Below are 18,484 nucleotides of genomic sequence, written 5' to 3'. Positions count from 1 at the left end.
GAGCGGGACGGAGGGATTTCGAGGCGAGAGAAGCCGAGCTGTAATCAATTGGTCGTAGCGGGCGAGAGAGACTTAACGTTGCTAAGACTGGATGTAAATCATCCGGACAAAGCCGCTTAACGATCCGACAAAGGATCCCGCGCGCCGGTCCTTCCTTCGTCCACGAATTATAGAATCGGGAATACGCGCGCAACGTTAGCTTCTCGCCTCTCCGTTTCCTTTTTTTTTCCTTGAGCACCGGTCTCCCCCCCTTCCTCGACTCGCGGCAGCGAGTCTAAATGTGCTTGGACCAACGTGACGAAATTTATGGCCATTGGCAGCGTTGTCTTCGACATAGAACAAATCTCCGGGTCGCGTCGCGGATCCCCCGATTTCGCGATTTGCGCGCCGACCGGGTCGGATGCGTCATCTCTCGAATTTGTCGCCTGTTTTTTTTTTATTCTCCCGGTTCCCGTTTTCCTAAAGTCTGTGCGAAGACTAATGGCAGGAGTCTTTTAGATTTTATTGAGATCTCTGTATCCTTAAAACTTTAGGAATTCTTGTTGATAAATCATTTTATAAAGGAAATCTACATTCGAACGGGATACAAAAAATAAGGCAAAAAAATGTAATATGTATCCAGAAAGCTCATCGCAATTACACACTATAACAACAATACTCAAATCATCATGAATCATTTTTGTTTTTGTTTTTTTGTGTAAATGCCATTTACTAATAATTAGAACACTTTGAAGTTTGCTGTTTGCTTGCTTAATTAATTAAAGCAAACATAATCTTCAAAATGCAACTAATTGTCAATAACTGCATAGTGTACAATGTTATAATCTTGTTGAAATATCGGTAGGTAGAATGAAACTAGGATTTTGTGTGTAAGACCAATTTTATTCGCACAGCTAGACGTCTCCTCTTTTCTATTGCAGGTGGTGAGCTCAATGGACGCTATGAAGTACTCGATGGAGGCTGACAAGTATCGCTACATGCCGCCCAGCACCAGCCTGGCGATGAGCATGTACCCGGACCCCAAGTACCTGGACTCGAATCCTAAAAGCTATCTGGACCGCAGCTACCTAGATTCGGCGAAAGCGTACCTCGAGCAGTCGAAACTCTACATGGATCAAAAGCCAGCATCGTTCGCCGATTACAATCGACCGGCCGGTGGCTACGAGCCCAACAAACTTTACGAAGAATCCAGCCCGGCGGGCAGCGTCGTCGGCGGTGGCAGCGGACCCGCGCGATCGCCCGCCGCGGAATCGCCCGACACGAGCAAGCAACACGAACGCACCGAGCAGGCGTCGTCGAGCGCGAGCTCGACGTCGACGTCGTCGGCCGCGAGCCCGGGCGCAACCCTACCCGCGTACTATCCCGGCCCGGTGCAAGCTGGCGGTCTGCTGGGCCCGCAAATGGGCCAGTACGGCGGCTATCAGACCGCGCCCGCGCCGGGCAACGAGTCTTTCCGCCGGCCACTCACGGTCATCTTCTGACCCGATAGAGCGTAGCTCTGATCCATCCTCGAGGAGCAGTCGCTATGATCGATGGATCAGGATGTTGTGATTGGCCACCGCGGATAAAAATCCACTGCCCGCGGATCGATGATTACGGGGGAATACATCGGGACGGGACGTAATGTCCCACGCATCGTCGAGAAGAAAATAAAAACAGCCGCTGCGAAACTCGCTGGATCGTGAAATGGCTACCGCGGATTGAACGGGACGAAGAGTGAAACGTTCGTGTGTGTAAAGTTCTACGAAAAAAAATTCTCTCTCTTAGCTCGATGAATTTTCTCATTATATTAACGTTCGCGAATTTCGTCCGACGGCCGTTGACGGTCGTGCCGATAGCTCTAAAATTATCATCAAGAAGCAGTCGCTGTGTGATCGCTGGATCGTGATGGCAACTGCGGATTTAACGGAACCGGATATTACGACGATGAAGAGCCGAGCTGATTTCTCGGAATTGCGATGGCTACTGTAGAATCAACGGAAAAGAATGACGCGCTCTAATTTCTCGAGTATCACGAATCACCAATCCAAGGATCGAAGATATGCACCCGAAACGGATGTATTGTGATACGTCCACGAGAAGAGCAGTTGTTAGTTGGATCGTGAAATGGCTGTCGCGCATTTGACGGAGCAGAAGTGTAATATTACGTGTGATAGAGTTTTAGAAAATATCCTTTTAATTTTTTTAGATGAATTTTTTGGTTTCCATCACATCTCCCGACAATGACAACCGATAGTTACTTCCTCATCGTAGTTCAGCCACGGATTGAACAAGAACTCGCACCAAATAAAGAAATCCTCAGTTTTGGAAAAGGTGCTAGCAATCTTTGAAGAACTTTAATAAATGAGACGACGATAGCTCGAGAGCGATAGATGGAAATCTCACTGGATCAATTAAACGATACGTCGAGAATAAAGTTATGCAGGTAAAAAATTATTTTAGAAAACGATTCGACATCAACCGCGTTCGCAACGATCGATCTGGGAGAGTTGCATCGAGAGATTAGAAAGGATTAAACATTTTCCCGATGATTAATTGTAATCAATTTTTCGCTCTAACTACAAGATTAAACTCGACCAATGCGCATACGTGCCCCGCAATTTCTTGCGCCAAAAATACAATTTTCTCAGTATTAATAGCATATACTATATTCACCGCGATAATTTTGATTGTTATAACAAATCAATTCATATAAATTACTTAACAAGATGCTACACATAAAGCAAATCAGCAGAATTAACATTTTTTTCGCACTCAAAATTACATGATTAAAACATTTAAAATTAAATTGAACGAGCAACTTTAAAACAAAATAAAAAAAGCATGCAATTTTACGTTTTTCGGTCAATTTTATGACGTTTCAATTAATTTGGTTTTTTTTTTATTATTTTTCAGGGCAAAATTTACAAATATTATATCAGTATCGACAAATTTAAGCTGACCAATTCCCATCTGGTACGCGACGATTCTCGTACCATTGTATTTTTGGCGTCGTAGATATTCATGATTCCCACTGATGTGCGCGCGACGGATAATTTTGGAGAAACCAAGGACGATGTAACGACGATGAAATGTCGTTGCGGATAACAACGAAGACAAGAGAGGACTCTCCCTCTCGCTGTATCGTCAGCTGACTAGTCTTGATCGTGAGACCATATTAAGAACACACACAATTGTACATAGCCCCTGTGTAAATAGTGTAGCAAAAACTTGGCTTTTTCCGGGTCTCCGCGCGCGAATCCGCTTTCTTACGGAGTTTCCATTGCGGAGCGCAGAGAATCTCCAACGTGGCCTCCGACGAGAAAGCAGTACAAATGGAACCGTGTGCATGCGCGGTGTCCGAAATCTGCTACGAGCATTCTGTTGCGTTGGAATAACGTAAGCATATTCTTTCTTGTTTATTGTTTCTTTTTCTCTCAACTCTCAACCGGCACGACAAACGTATTTAATCGCTTGCACAAGGCAACGGAAAAATAATAAGACTAATCTTTTTTTCACGAACTAGCAACATTGCAGACTACGTCGAGCCGAGAGCAACATTCTTACACTAACTTCTGTACAAGTTTCAATTCGCTAGTGCAAACATATGGTTCTACAATCATCTGTATTAATGTGTTGGTAATGCGTCTCGAAAATGAAAAAAATATCAAACAACTTTATATAATCAAGTTTTCTATAATACTAAAAAAGAATCTCACCAAAACGTATTTAAAAATCTATTTAAAAAAATGATTTTTTTATCTCGTGCATAAATCTTTCTGTTGACACAAGATATTTTTTAAAAACATTTGAAAGATAAGCTCTCGATTTGAGTGCTTTATTTAACATATAAAGACCAGCATTTGTCGAAATCGATGACAATGCAAATAATCATTGAGAAAAAGACTTTTATGAGTTTTTTTTCCTCGGTAAATCGTGAAATCGTTATGTACAAATAATCAATAATGTAGAACCAAGCGTGATCAAGCTAGCAAATTGAAATTTGCGCAGAAGTTAGAGTAAAAATGTAGCTTTCAGCTTGACGTAGTCTTGTTTTTGCTAATTCTTCAGAAAAAAATATAGTATCATTATTTTTCTGCTCGTGCAATACGTTCGAGCTGCAAAAGCTTAGCAGTTATGTTCGTATAATTCTAGAATTGTAAGATGTTACTTTCTAACTCACGCGTTAAAAGTGAAAGTAATTTTATCATCGAGAATTTTCGTCAGTAATTTAATTACTTTAATTACTCAAAATCAGTGTCTCCGGTTGCAGATTGAAAACTTGGATGTCGTCCTTCTCTGTACCATTAAATTTGTGAGTATAAAACTTCACAAGAAATTCCACTCTATCTATAATTGTATTTTTATTAAATGTATGAATTCCATTTTTATTTTTATTAAGTAATTATATTTAATTTATATTTTTACATCGCAAAACATTTCGACTAAAATTTGTAATTATCAACACACATTCTTTTTATAATTTCTAAGCGATCTACTACACATTAGAAATATTTATTATTAATTTCTTAGATAAACATTCTATAGAGACAATGATTAAAAATTAAGATGTTAAGTACCATATTATAAATTTTAGAAATATACTCTTGTTAATTTCCTAACTGACAGAAGCGCCTTTTGTTTCTGCCTTGGGATATGTTGGTTACGTTCTGTTTTTCTTTTTTTCTCTAATGAGGACACAGCTATATTGAAACTGTTCGGAATGGTTTTCGATCAGAATAATTTAGTTTTCCTCTAAATATTTCTAGATATTCTATTATATGTATATTGAGTTATATGTAATAAGTAATTTTTCGGATTTTTCAATAGATAGTATTATTGTTTTTATGCAATACGCTTAAAAAATCGTGATACGGGCGGAACTTGATTACGAATTCTATTGAATAAATAAATATTTAATTCGCGTGTTAATCAAAATGCGCTTTGCCTGTCAAAAAGAGCGGACAGATTTATTCGAAAAATCCGAAATTACTTATTACCCAATCTAACATTTAAAGAAAGACAAAATTATTTCAATCGAAAACTTTTCCAAAAAAGACGAAGAGATTGAAAGTCACAGAAGCAAGATGCAATTTTAATAATAGTGTTTTAAAAGATATGTGAAAAGAAATTTGTCATATCATTCTTAGTGTAACAAAGTTTCTCAAAATAACATATTTGAAAATTATGATTGCAAAATTATGTGTATTGAAGTTAAAATTCATCGAATGAGCGGCATAATACTGCTGCAGAAACAGAAATTATTTAACGGTTTAACTTTAACACAAATGAGAGCGTTTACACAGGGCCGGGCCAAGGAATTATGGCGCCCCGGGCATGAGATCCAAAAGTCGCCCCCCCTCCCTTTTTTTCCTTGTAGCTTTCTCGATCGCGTTTGCTATCCGCATTCGCTATCTTTTGTTCTAAGGCTTAGAACAGAAGATAGCGAACAAACATAAGTGGGGGACGGCGAGATAGTGGAGGCCGAGTCCCCATCCAGCGGACTCTGAAGGCTGCTCGCGAGCAAGCTTTTGGCCAGGCCTGGTGTATTCTGTTCAACGAGAAAAAGGACCACGCATAGGAAAAGCATAGCGGGCAAAGTGGGGAGAGCATCACCCGCTGTGGAGTAGAGGGGCTTTTTAAGCGTGAGGAGAGTTTCTCAGATAACGCAACGCTCTCCCCACTTTGCCTGCTATGCTTCTCCTACACGCACTGTCAGCTTTTCTCTCGTTGGACAGAGTATACATCAGCGCGTGCTGGAAAGAAAAGGGCCTAAGCTCAGGCGTGCAGTTCGGCTGCACTTACGAAAAAGCGCAAGCCGCATACGTGCAAAAACCCATCTGTGGACATAGATCTCTTCTCGGCGCCCCCCCCCCCCCCCCATGCCCTGGCGCCCCGGGCGATTGCCCAGGTCGCCCCACAGGCCGCCCCTGTGTTTACAATTGTTATTAATCTTATTAATATTTTGTGATTTTATTTTTTGCACTATTCCATATAATTTTGCAACCGTAATTTTTAAATGTGTTATTCTAACAATAAGTTAATGACTCGATAACATAGAGTATTATTTGATAAGAAATCTGTAAATATTTTTCACATCTTGCTCGTCTGTTTTGTTTTTTTATTTTGAATAATTATTCTAGCCTTCTCAATTTTTTTTCCGAACAATTTCACAATAGCTGCTCTCTGTTCGCTTCATAGTATCGATCAAATCGATTTTGTGAGGGAGAAAGTAAGCTGCGGAAAATATCCCGCTCGAAAAGCGGGACCTTCCTGCTACACAACGTGTAACCTTTGTATTCGTATCGTTACGATGAACCTTAAGCTGTATCGATTATCCGCGTATAACATTACAGGCGACAAAACTAAGATAATATAAATATTGTACCGTAAATAAAAAATAAACGTTAAATAACCTACGAAACGTCATGTGTCAACATTCTTTCTCCCAACTCTAGCATCAGTAACATTTAACATACAAAATTGAATCAATAATAATTTCCTTAAATAAATTCTTTTGTAAATAAGAACAATGTTAACGTCGATTATGTATACAACGTTGAAGGTGGAATATAATTGCGGGAATATTTCTCGGAATCTTGACAAAGAATCTTTCATACACGCTGACCCAGAAGAATAGTTTCTATGCGCATCCGGATCAAAAAGACTCGGCGTATACATGAATGAAGAGTTAAAGGCCGTATTTTGAAAAGATATTTTCCAGGATATTATGTATCGGCGAGAAGAAAAGAAAAGTTTGTCTTGGCCGGAGTTCGATTCAGCGCGACACTGGTGTGCACCAGTCTAGCTTCCATTCGCGGGCCCATTCGTAGTTCTCAAAAGAGAGAATCTTGGTATTTACCTGACTGAAAAGCGTGTAAGGTGGTTCACAGATTCGGGGAGTGGCGCGTGAAGGTGCGAACGAATAAATGGCTCAAGTTTCCAAATGGTGGTCGCGCGCGATCGCAGCTGCCGGTTCTTTCTATCATTGACAATAGACGAGCGCAACGGCGGTGTCGAAGCCTTCTTTAGTCTTTTCCGAGCGTCAAGTTTCGACGCGCATTGTGCATCGATGCACAACGGCCGCGATTTACTTTAACGAATGGTGCGAGTAATTTTGCAGTTTTAAATACGAGCATTGAAACGCATTGAACATTTCTGGAAGACTCGAAAACATTTAATATCAAAAAATATAATATTCTAGATAATATTTAAAATGTAGAATATTTTTAAAAATACAGTGCTTTAAGAAAATTGAATAAATCTTGAAATCTTAAAAAATATCTTTAAAACTTGTTAACTACATTTATTAATCATTTTCATATATTTTTAGTCTTTATTGTAAAAATAGTTCTGTAAGTTTAAAAGTTTACACTGTCACACGTTTAATAAATTCGTTCGTGCAATCACTATGTTTAAAAAAAAAGAATAATTCAAAATAAAATATAAGACACTTACAAAAGGATGAGAGTCAGATTTTCAATGTTTCTTTTTATCATCCCTATCGAACACGTACAATCAATTCCAAAAAGGTTCATGACACTTTAATAGTTAGAGGAGTACCTAGCCAAAAGACGTAATGAATAGTTACACGTCACGGTGGTGCCGTTAATTTGCTGGCCGATGACTGGATAAAAAGGATGCGAATCACGGTAGCGTGCCGTCCGACGGACGACAACAAGATACCAACCGCGAGAACAGTGATTAGGGGATCCACGCACGCCCCCTCGGCAACGACAAACTGACAATTTTCACCGTCATTATCCTCTCAAGAGGCGCGTTCATTGTTTCTGATCCCAGAAGGATCGCCTTAAGCGCCCTTCGCCGGAGAGCACATGCGCGCTCCCGCGAACAGGAAGCGTGAAGGAGAACGCCGGGACTCTGCCGGCCTGCGATGAAACCGAGCGAAACCCTGACGCGTCGGAGGTGGCTACCTTCTCATTAAATCCATTATACCGAGTGAACGGCGATGAACTTGACCTGAACACGCCGGGCCGTCAGGCCGGCTTAGACAGATCGTTTAGGTGGAATCTAAATCATCCGCTTGCCTCCTACCCTTCCTTATTCTGCGCCCGTCGCGCCGAAAACGCGTTCTCGACCGCGTCACCGTTCCCCGGGACCTCTCCACGACTTCATTAGTACCTGCTGACTTTGGAATGCGCGGGATTTCGGATATCAGGAATGAGGAAAGTATGCGGATCCCGGATCTATACACACAACGCGCGAAATTGCTGCGTGAGACATCGCCATTGTGCCGACAAAGTCAAATTAAAGTAAATGGTACAACAAAATTATTTCCCAATAATAATGTTAGATGCTTTTGCTCGAAATTAAATGAGAAAATAATGTTACAGAACATTAATACGTAAAATATAAATAAAAATTAATATTTAATTTTCTATTCGGTTTTCTAAAATTGTTAATATATCAATTGATATTTCTGTTTCATAATACAAAGTTGAATAACATTTTTATAAATAAAATACGAATACATCAAATATGAATAAAAATTAATGCACTTCATATTCAATGTTTGTTAGAATTTAATAATAAAAATATATTTATATTTCTTCAAGTTCAAGAATCTTAACATTTCTTAAAATATTGAATAAAAGCATCTGTGGTTAAATTAATTATTAAAGTTCCTGATTATATTATCCCATGTTGATCAATCTTATCAAACTTCTGTTATCGTTTGTGCCACGAAAATAATCAATCCCCATTAATAAAACAATCATTAATTTAATTACCGCTTATGTGTTTCGTCAACTAAATACCGTCGGATAAATTTTCGCACAAAAACACACGCATTTCGTTAATTATCAGCTGCAATTTGTTAATCAACATTATCCGAGATTATCTGTCACCGTCATTCAAAACCACGAGACTCATTAGCAGGCGTTAATGAAACGGTCATTAATTTCATTACATATTATACACATTTAAACAAATTTTCGTCGCAGCCAAATTCAATGGCCATTCGCGCATCTAATAAAATTAATGTTCCAGGACAAATTTCATTCGGCATGGCACGCGCGTTTCGTTGATTGTTATCCACACTTCGTTAAATGGCATCATTAAGACTTACTTTCGTCGGCGCGATTTCATTATTTCTCTTTCTTATCATTAATTTAAGTACAAGTTACACGTCTTGTCAGCGCTTGCTCAGCATCAGTGTCGGCATGCCTTTTTTATATCTCCGGCCGAAAGAAGATGCCAAAACTGTCTTCTCATTAAATTGATTATACAACAGAGAAACAGCTCGCGTCACGGAGCGGCGAAAGCGAGAGATTCTTCGACCGCAATATGAATCACTCTCACGCTCATCTTTTTCCAACGACGCAACTCTATTAACATAAGAGCGGCTCCGCAGCTCAATTTCGTATCTCGTTTTTCGTTAAAAATTATTGTCGTTGACAAGTGTTATTTACGATACTCACTATTGTAATAACGTAAATACAGAAGCTTAATCGATTCTTCGAAGCAGTCATTATGCTTTTTATTTCTTGTGTTTAATTGACGATTTGTTAAAATATTAATAGTTTTCTGAAAATTCTATATAAGAGAAAAGAGAGTATTGTCGCGGCCAACTAAATTCTCTTGTCTACCATCTAATAGATAGTTCAATAAACTAGTAGAACTATACATGACTGAGTGGATCGCTAGATCCACAGATCCCCCCCCCCCCTCAATGTTAGCTTTGTCCCTATTGGGCGCTCCTCGCCTCCGGCAAACAGAGCGACACACAGAAGCAACAAACAGAACTGTCCGATTCATAAACTGCACAATAACGTCCCGAATTGAAGGTCCGGTTGCAAGAACCAAGGCAAGTTCACTTTTATCAATAAAGAAGTTATTTACCATCTCGTGTTCGGTGAACGGTGGCCCATCGATTGATGCGAGAGCACCAGGCGTGTCCGGATAACACGACAATGAGAAAAGTAAAATGGACTTTTGGTTGGAGATTTACGTGAGTACAGTTCACCTTTACATTGATTGAAATATGTTGCGAACAACAAAAGAGCGATTCTTTCGATATTCATCCTTTTAACTGGCTAACAAAAAGAATATTTCGCTCAAAAATAAAGTCAAGTTAAAATATTTTACTAAAAAATGTTTCAAATACAATTACATTTTAAAAAATGATGAATTTATTAAGTTCTTGCATGAAAAAATCAAATTAAGCAAGTAAGCAACGTTTCTTTATTCAATGTTTTAAAATTTATTAAACACAATAAACTTTTATCAATAGGCTCGTGATGCATTAATTTCAAATTAATATAATTTTCAAAAAAAAGATAACATTAAACTAGAAGCCAAACCTAGAAATTTTATATTCTTTCAGAATCTTTAACTCTTAAATTCTTTTTAACTTTTTACTAATAATTATTTTCCACGTCGATTTCTCCTGGAGAAATAAATAATGTATAACTAAAATTAACTAAAAATTTCGATCCGTTAGACGTCAGTGTGCAGTTTACCGATCGTATCAAGAAGTATGTATTTTTATGATTAAATGTAATCAGCAATAAATCGCGTCTTGAGTAGTTAACGAATTATCGCCTAATCTTGACGCGAGGAACGACTTGGCCCGCGTTGTTTGTCGAGTAATTATTTTCGATGGAACGGGACAGGTGCCGTTATTTAGACAAGTCAATCGTCGTCGGTGGCAGCAAACCACCGGTGGTTGTTGCGCAAACATTCGCGAGGGCCTACGCATTATGATTGCAAACCGCCGACTATAAACCGTCACAGGTCGCAGGTCTCGCAGAATTCGTGTTTGCGTATCAATTGCACGCATGCACAAATACAGAAGTCATTCATGAATCGACGTCGGCATTTCGTACCAATAACGCCATTGTTAATAATTCAATGTTTCTTCCTATTCTAATTGTCAATCATCACTATGTTAGAAAATATTTTAAGAATAATTCATGTTTGTACTAAAGTTTTATGTTTTCTTATTAGACAGTTTGATTTAAATAATTTTTATGTATGTAAGACAACCAGAATTAATGAATTATTATAAAAATTAATAGTAAGATAGATACATTTTCGAATATTTTATAATATTGTTATTCAATGTAAATATAACAAATACAGTTATTAATTAATTTTATATAACTACACTTTCCTTATATTTATAATAATTTATACTATTCTTCTTAACGAAAATTTTGAAACACCAGTAATTTTTAAGTTATAAAGAAAACCTCAAAAGAAACTTTTCATAAAATAATCTTTAAAGAGCCAAATAAATGACAAAATTATACTTCCAAATATAATAATTTGTTGTATCGTATGTATTTGCTTACAAATGATTGTGAAAGAATTCACGTCGGCAAACGTCACAAAAATTTAACCGTGTCGCACCGCACACGTGCATAACAATTCGTCATTATGGGACATAGAATTCTCGTGAACTGCCTATGAAAAAGAGTGTCAACAGCCGCGACCCTAAGCAACCTCGCAGCGCAGGTAAAGTTTTTACCAAACTGAGCGATCATTGAACTGAACTTTGTTCCACATAAACACTTATTTATGATATACAGGGTGGGCCATTTTAATCCATCCACGCAAATAACTCCGTAAGTAAGCCAAATACAGAAAAATGGTTCAGACAAAAGTTATTCAGGACAATGGGGGTCACCTATTTATGCTAGTGACTTTGACCTTGAAAATTGACTTCAAGGTCAAAATCACTAGCATAAATAGGTGACCCCCATTGTCCTGAACAACTTTTGTCTGAACCATTTTTCTGTATTTGGCTTACTTACGGAGTTATTTGCGTGGATGGATTAAAATGGCCCACCCTGTATATACTATATACACATTGATTTTTTAATCATGGGGTTTCTTTTTGTATCCTAATACAGAATGTTTCCAAATTATGATAATTTTATTACGTTTGCCCTAGTAAATTAATATTGAGAGAGATTGCAACTATATTTCAAATAATTTTTATACATCTTTAAATGAAATAAATTAACAAATATATATTAAATAATAATTAAATAAATTTAATTAATGCTAGAATGTTTAAAATAAACATATACATATCCTTTTAATGACAGATTTTTTTATTCAACTTGGAACCAATTTTCTTTTAATGAAAATGTCGAGGAAGATCATTAATTATTGCAATTTTTCAATTTTTGCATTTGTAATTAGTCCCCAATAAATTAAAATTTTCTATTAAAATAAATTTATCTAAAACTAACTGACGAATTTTGTTATTTATTTAATTTTTTAACGTTTAATCCGTAAAAACTCTTTTGCAGTTTTTTCATAACTCAAAGATTAATCATAAAAATCATAATTATGATTTTTCATCAATTTTGTTAAGAAGAAAATTAAAAGAAAAATATAAATGATAAATATAATGAAAGTGCAATTTCTATTATTGTATTTGAGTTGATTGCTCACATAAAAATTGCTTTGGTTGTTTCAATAATTCATTTTTTACATATGCTTCTTTAATAAATAAATAAATAATCTACATTACATATACTTTTATTAATACTGATTCTATAACAAATACATTCATATTATTTAATTATCATGAATTAAGAATGAAAGAATCAACATATGTATGCATTTCTAAAATTTGTTAGACTTTGCACGGTAATATAACTATTTCTTTTTTATCGAGTTAATTTGGATTGCAATTTTCATATGTCTTTAAAGAAAATAAGTTTATCTGTTTAAATGTATAAAATAAATTTTAATAATTTAAAGAATTTTTTCGACTTTTACATATAAATTAACATTGATAATCTAAGGGTGTATTATCACTGAACAAACTCGTATCATCAAATAGGAATTAATTCGTCAATAACCGATAATATGAATATGCCTCCAAATAAATAAAATTATTTTCAATAATCCGATCACGTTTTTCCAATGAATAAAATTAGCTTCAGTTATCTGGATGATGTGCCAAATAAACAAATTTAATTTAGTTTCCCTGAACACGTTTATATAATAAATAAAATTGATACTGACGCATGAACGCGCATTTTCAATAAATAAATTCGTATTGGTAAGCTTGCGCGGGAACTCGCTTCCCGAATAAATAAAATTATCTTCAATAAACTGATCGTGCCTCTCCAATATATAAAATTAATTTCGTCTGGCTGACGCTTTTCCAATAAACAAATTTCACTTTAAACCACCGAGCCCTGAGCTTTCATGGTGAATACAGGAGACATTGATGGTTTGCAGATACATTTTCAATAAATAGATTTATATTGGTAACCTGATTACGCTTCACAGATAATATTAATTTGAATTATTTATCAAACAAATTTATTATAAAATAAATGGTAGTATTATAAAGAAAAAATATATGTATTTCAAAGTTAAATATTTTTGCAAATTTTAAGATAATAGGTTTAACAATGTTAATATAATGGATTTAATAATTAAGATTTGTTTTCAAACTTGTAAGTCTTTCATTTTTTGTTCAATTTAAAATATGTATCTGGCGACACATAATATTTGAAATATTATAACAATGAATAACATACCAAGAGTTTTATTTTTATTCTAATTTTTTAAACTTAAACTAATTATTTTTAAAATTCAAAAAATTGATTAATAAAAACAAATTAATATATATGTAAGAATTATTAAAATCTGGCATATTATGGAATTTTAATTTAATATCTAGTAACAACCAAAAAAATAATGTATTATTTGCAACTGTTTATTATTTTTGTATTAATTCATTATGTTAAAACTATAATAAGAAAATGACGCAACTCACAATAACAACCTGAGTTACGGTATGTTGGATATTCATTTTAGAAAAGAAAATTTAAAACATTATATTTTCATTGAAAACAAGTAACAAGAAACTAAATTATTTATTCTTCCATACAAAGAGCCAAATTTATTATCTCATTGTTGATAGAAGAAGAATGTAACGAAGATGAACATCCTACTTTTTATTAGACATCTAACTTGCAATGTATTCAAGTCAATAGCATTAACCATCTGTCGAGGCGTGATAAATATGTGACTCGGCAACGCTAAATCATCTCGCACAGCTGAATAATTAGTCATAAAAGAGTGTAATGAATAAATAGATTTACTCACCGGTCTCCTCTTCGTCGCCGCCGTCATCATTGCCTCCGCTGCCGTTGTCCCTGTCATCATCCTGATGTCGTCGTCCTCTTCATTATCACATTTCACTCGGATACGAATCAATCAGAAGAACGCGACTAATCACACGGATGCTAATTAACGCGATACGTCGATCGCCCGACACTTTGTACGGCACTCCCGGTCTTCACACTTCACACTTCGATCAAACAAATAACGCGAAACACGACGAGACGATTTGCACGGTCGACCTTGAGCACGAAAACTTTGAGATTAATTGTAGCCATAGATATATTACATATAGATAGAGCTTTGTGAATCTTAGGGCGGTATTCATAGTCCGTTCTTATATTCAAGATCGTCTTAAGCACGAACTTATATTCGCTCTCTTCGTCAGACACAATCTATGTGTGACGAAGAGAGCGAATATAAGTCCGTGCTTAAGACAATCTTAAATATAAGAACGGACTATGAATACCGGCCTTACTGCCTGCCAAGATAAAATTATCTTTTCCTCCCTCGCGCATGTGCAATCGCGCATTTATCTTCTGTTTATCCATGACAGCCAAGGATATAACCCTAATTTTATGTAAAAGTGCTGTATCCGCCGAGATAAATATACGAATGCGCATGCGCGAAGGAGGAAAATCCGTCATTATCTTGGCAGGTGTTGCACTATAGCAAAAATGGTATAAAGCTCTATCTATATATAATATATCTATGATTGTAGCGAAGCGCGCACCAAGTTCTGAAATAGCAAAAAAATATTAAAAATTATCAAGCCAAAACAAAAAAGAAATACTTTAATCATCTTTTTGTATTATACGCCTCTCGGACGGCTTAAATAACGCGCAACATTACCACCATAAATCGTCCGTACGATTACATTTCCCACGCGTTTCGGTTACAAAAATATTGCAAGTCACGGTGGACGCCACCGAAGTTGCACCACTTTCGCCACGCCTATTGCCAACCGTGTATCGCAACACCATGAAGGCACAGCTAATTACTAATCACGTACCTCAATTAATTCGACAAACCGCAAGACCAACGCGTTTTGAATGTACCGATTGCACTAATGATTCATACGAGCGAGCAATGCATTGTAATGCGTTCTCTTAAATAAAATATGACGCCACCACGTAAACGACTCCGCCATTTTTTTATCGTGAGATCATATTTCTTACGAATACCGTAGAGCGCCGTTAATTGCACAGTTGTCTGTGTTAATTAACTTGACGTTTTGATCGTTCACTACTCAACAATTACTATACAGAAATGTAAGACTTACTTGCAGAATGCGATTTTGATGCGGAGAACGCGCGAGCAAGCGCGAAAAGCTCGTTACGATTGACTGGCTGGTGACGAAATGAACGAAATGACGAAAATGACGAAAAAAATCTAGCGACCACATGCATCAAAACAAAAGCTGAAATTGTCATATCGGTTTATAATTAGCCTGCCGACATAAAATTGTTTCTAGTATTTTTTGCATTTAACAATAATAATAAATTATATAATTATATAATAATACCATATTGTAATTAAAAAACTATCTATCTCTATTTTCTCAAAATTATCATTTGTTGTATTGTTTAGTGTATTACATGCACGGTTAACTGAAAGAATTTAAATTTTTTTGAAATAAATAAAATAAATAATAACAATAATCTATCATAAGTTAAATTCCAATATAGATAATAAGATACATTTTTTTTAACTACTAAACATAATAGGAAAACGAGCAAATCTTTCACGTACGAGCCTATATCCACACAAACTTCTATAGCCGCATAATCATATGCATAAAGAAAATTATCTAATCGCATTTATTTTATAAATACGTATGTAAAATGTGATCCTTTAGACCTTCAGACAAAATTGTTTGGATAAGCCCTAACTCAGACAGCACACATGTCCAAAATAATTAGAAACATGGTATATGCTTTGCATATTTAGTAATATAATATAAATAACAATTAAGAGCTTTTATTCAGTTGTACGATCCGTTAATGAGATAATATAAAGTTGTAGCGCTACATAACCCAAATTTTTCGCAAATAATTTTATCTCGATAAGCTTTAGCTTCTTTAAATCTAAGCGATAAATGACATAGATAAAACGAATTAATTAATCTAAAACTAAATTTACAACAAAAATTCTAAATCAGAAGTATTATATATCTAATGTATTCAGCTAGTTATTGTTTTGACTAATATTTTCATTACAAGTACGCGCTATTGGCAAACCTGATTGGCTGGTATATTCGAGGTTTAGAAGCGTAATTGCAATTTTTGAATTAATCAGTGTAATATGTAATTAATAGCACAATATACACTTTGTATAAGTTGTATACAGTGTGATTAATAATAAGAAGTATTTTTACAGCATTTGGCTACAAGGCTGGTGAGCAACGCGACGTGAAGAAAAGCGATTGTTTATATTCAGCGTGACATAACCTAAATTTTTTACGCAGCGCATTGGACAATTATCGCAGAACTTCGTGTTAATTATGGTAAATAATTTGAAACATGGTATATGCTTTACATATTTAATAATATGATATAAATAACAATTAAGAGCACTTTTATTCAGTTATGCAATCGGTTAATGAGATGATATAAAGTTGCAGTACTACATAACCTAAATTTTTCGCAAATAATAATTTTATCTCGATAAGCGTCAGCTTCTTTAAATTTAAGCGATAAATAACATAGATAAAACAAACTAATTAATCTAAAACTGAATTTACAACGAAAATTCTAAATCAGAAGTATTATATATCTAATGTATTCAGCTAGTTATTGTTTTGACTAATATTGGCATTACAAGGTACGCGCTATTGGTAAACTTGAGCCATAAACAGAGTCAGAAATTGTAAAAAGTGCTTTTATATATTCAATTAATTAAAGTGCTGAAAAGTAAATTCCTAATAAGATTGTCATTAAAAGTCTGATAGTTCTTTCTTTATAATTATTATTTAATATAGCATGATGAGATCATGTAACAGTTGGGCCAGAAGAAACTAGAATGATAGTGTTTAATAAAGGGATATCAAAAGGATTAAAGGGAATGATACCTAGAGGGGGTCATGATTGTTCAATTTCTATGGTGATAAAGATGAGTGAAAATAAGCTGGTTGGTACATTCGAGGTTTGGAAGCGTAACTGCAATTTTTCAATTAATCGGGTATGTAATTAATAACACAATATACACTTTCTATAAGTTGTAATACAGTGTGATGAATAATTAAAAGTATTTTTACAGCATTTGGCTACAAGGCTGATGAGTGAAATAAAGTGATTGTTCGTATATCAGCATGAAACTGCACTAACTCTAATTTTTTACACAGTGCATTGGACAATTGTCGCGGTAACTTCGTATTAATTATGGTAAGTAATTAAGAACATGGTTATGTTTTGCATAATTAGTAATATAATATAAATATTAATTAGAGATATTTTTGCAGTTTTTGGCTATGCAGTCGATTAACGACTTGGCGTAAAGTTGCAGCGCTATATAACCTAAATTTTTCGCAAAGTACATCGAGAAAGTGTCATACGAGTATTGTCGCATTTTGCATTATTCAAGGTATATCGAAAACGCCATAAAAGTAGAAAGTGATCGTCACGTTACGTTATCTAATAGAGCATAGCTCGAATTTGTCGCACGTCGAGTGCATTCTGTAAATATAACTAATGTCGTAAGTACCGGGCAAGTGTCGTTTCGTTTTATTTCGCGTTATTTATTCGTTCGAAATACATCGAAAGTACCGTGCAAAGTAACGAGTAAATGTATAGTGTTGCGTTAATTAGTAGATGCAAAGTCGTGTTCTTTTGATCTCAAATTGTGTGAGTGAGTGAACATCAAGAACGATGAAGCAGTTATTACGTGACGAAAGAGAAGCAGCATTAGCTGTTAATAATTTGTTTATTATGTTTTATATTATTTATTAATAATTATTTATTGCTCAATTATTTCATTTTTACTTTGTTTTTATTATATTTTTTATAATAATTTTAAGCTCGCTTGTTATTATTCATTGCGAGATTATTTGATATATTTTCGTAAATTATATTGTAAAATGTACAAATTGTTGCAAATGCAGAATATCATTCAATATGGTAGTAAGTATTGGTAATAAATTAAAGTTTTGCTTTATCTTTTTCCGGATGAATGTAAAAATAATGATATAATCCTTTTTATACAATCAGAATTTAACGTTTTATAAAATGTTTTATCAATTTATTTAATCCTTTTTGATTACTTTATTATTATTTTATTATTTTGTCCATACATATAAAATAAATTTGTTCTGCAAACAATTATTACATTTTTCAATTTGCTTAAATTAAATAATAATTTAACTTTTATCTGTATTTATAATATTAACATACAA

At 35.0% G+C, this 18,484-nt stretch overlaps 1 protein-coding gene and 1 long non-coding RNA gene across 7 annotated transcripts in view; one reads left to right on the top strand and one right to left on the bottom strand.

Moving 5' to 3' along the window:
• Nucleotides 1-6,403, top strand: part of LOC105673765 (transcription factor Sox-19b-like) — a 30,305-nt gene extending 23,902 nt beyond the window's left edge. The window contains exons 4-5 of one of the 3 annotated variants that reach the window (XR_001101011.2): nucleotides 921-2,425; nucleotides 2,896-6,403. Coding sequence is in view for 1 of the 3 variants with exons in the window: in XM_012369628.2 (XP_012225051.1) it covers nucleotides 921-1,481 (561 nt within the window). In the remaining 2 variants the exon portion in view is untranslated. Of the gene's footprint in view, nucleotides 1-920 lie in introns of all 3 variants that reach the window. The other 2 variants (XR_010891484.1, XM_012369628.2) reach the window with 2 other exon arrangements.
• LOC105673771 (uncharacterized) overlaps nucleotides 1-15,503 on the bottom strand; it is a 192,051-nt gene extending 176,548 nt beyond the window's left edge. For 3 of the 4 annotated variants that reach the window (XR_010891485.1, XR_010891486.1, XR_010891487.1), the window contains exons 1-2: nucleotides 15,377-15,471; nucleotides 14,080-14,833 (exon numbers count right to left, since the gene is read on the bottom strand). This is a non-coding gene — a long non-coding RNA (uncharacterized lncRNA). Of the gene's footprint in view, nucleotides 1-14,079; nucleotides 14,834-15,376 lie in introns of all 4 variants that reach the window. The other variant, XR_010891488.1, reaches the window with a different exon arrangement.
• Between the last annotated feature and the right edge of the window lie 2,981 nt (nucleotides 15,504-18,484).

This window comes from Linepithema humile, chromosome 8, assembly GCF_040581485.1.
Source record: "Linepithema humile isolate Giens D197 chromosome 8, Lhum_UNIL_v1.0, whole genome shotgun sequence".
Taxonomy (NCBI): Eukaryota; Metazoa; Arthropoda; class Insecta; order Hymenoptera; family Formicidae; genus Linepithema; species Linepithema humile.
Note: the sequence above shows the minus strand (reverse complement) of the source record. Positions and strands in the feature narration are given on the sequence as shown.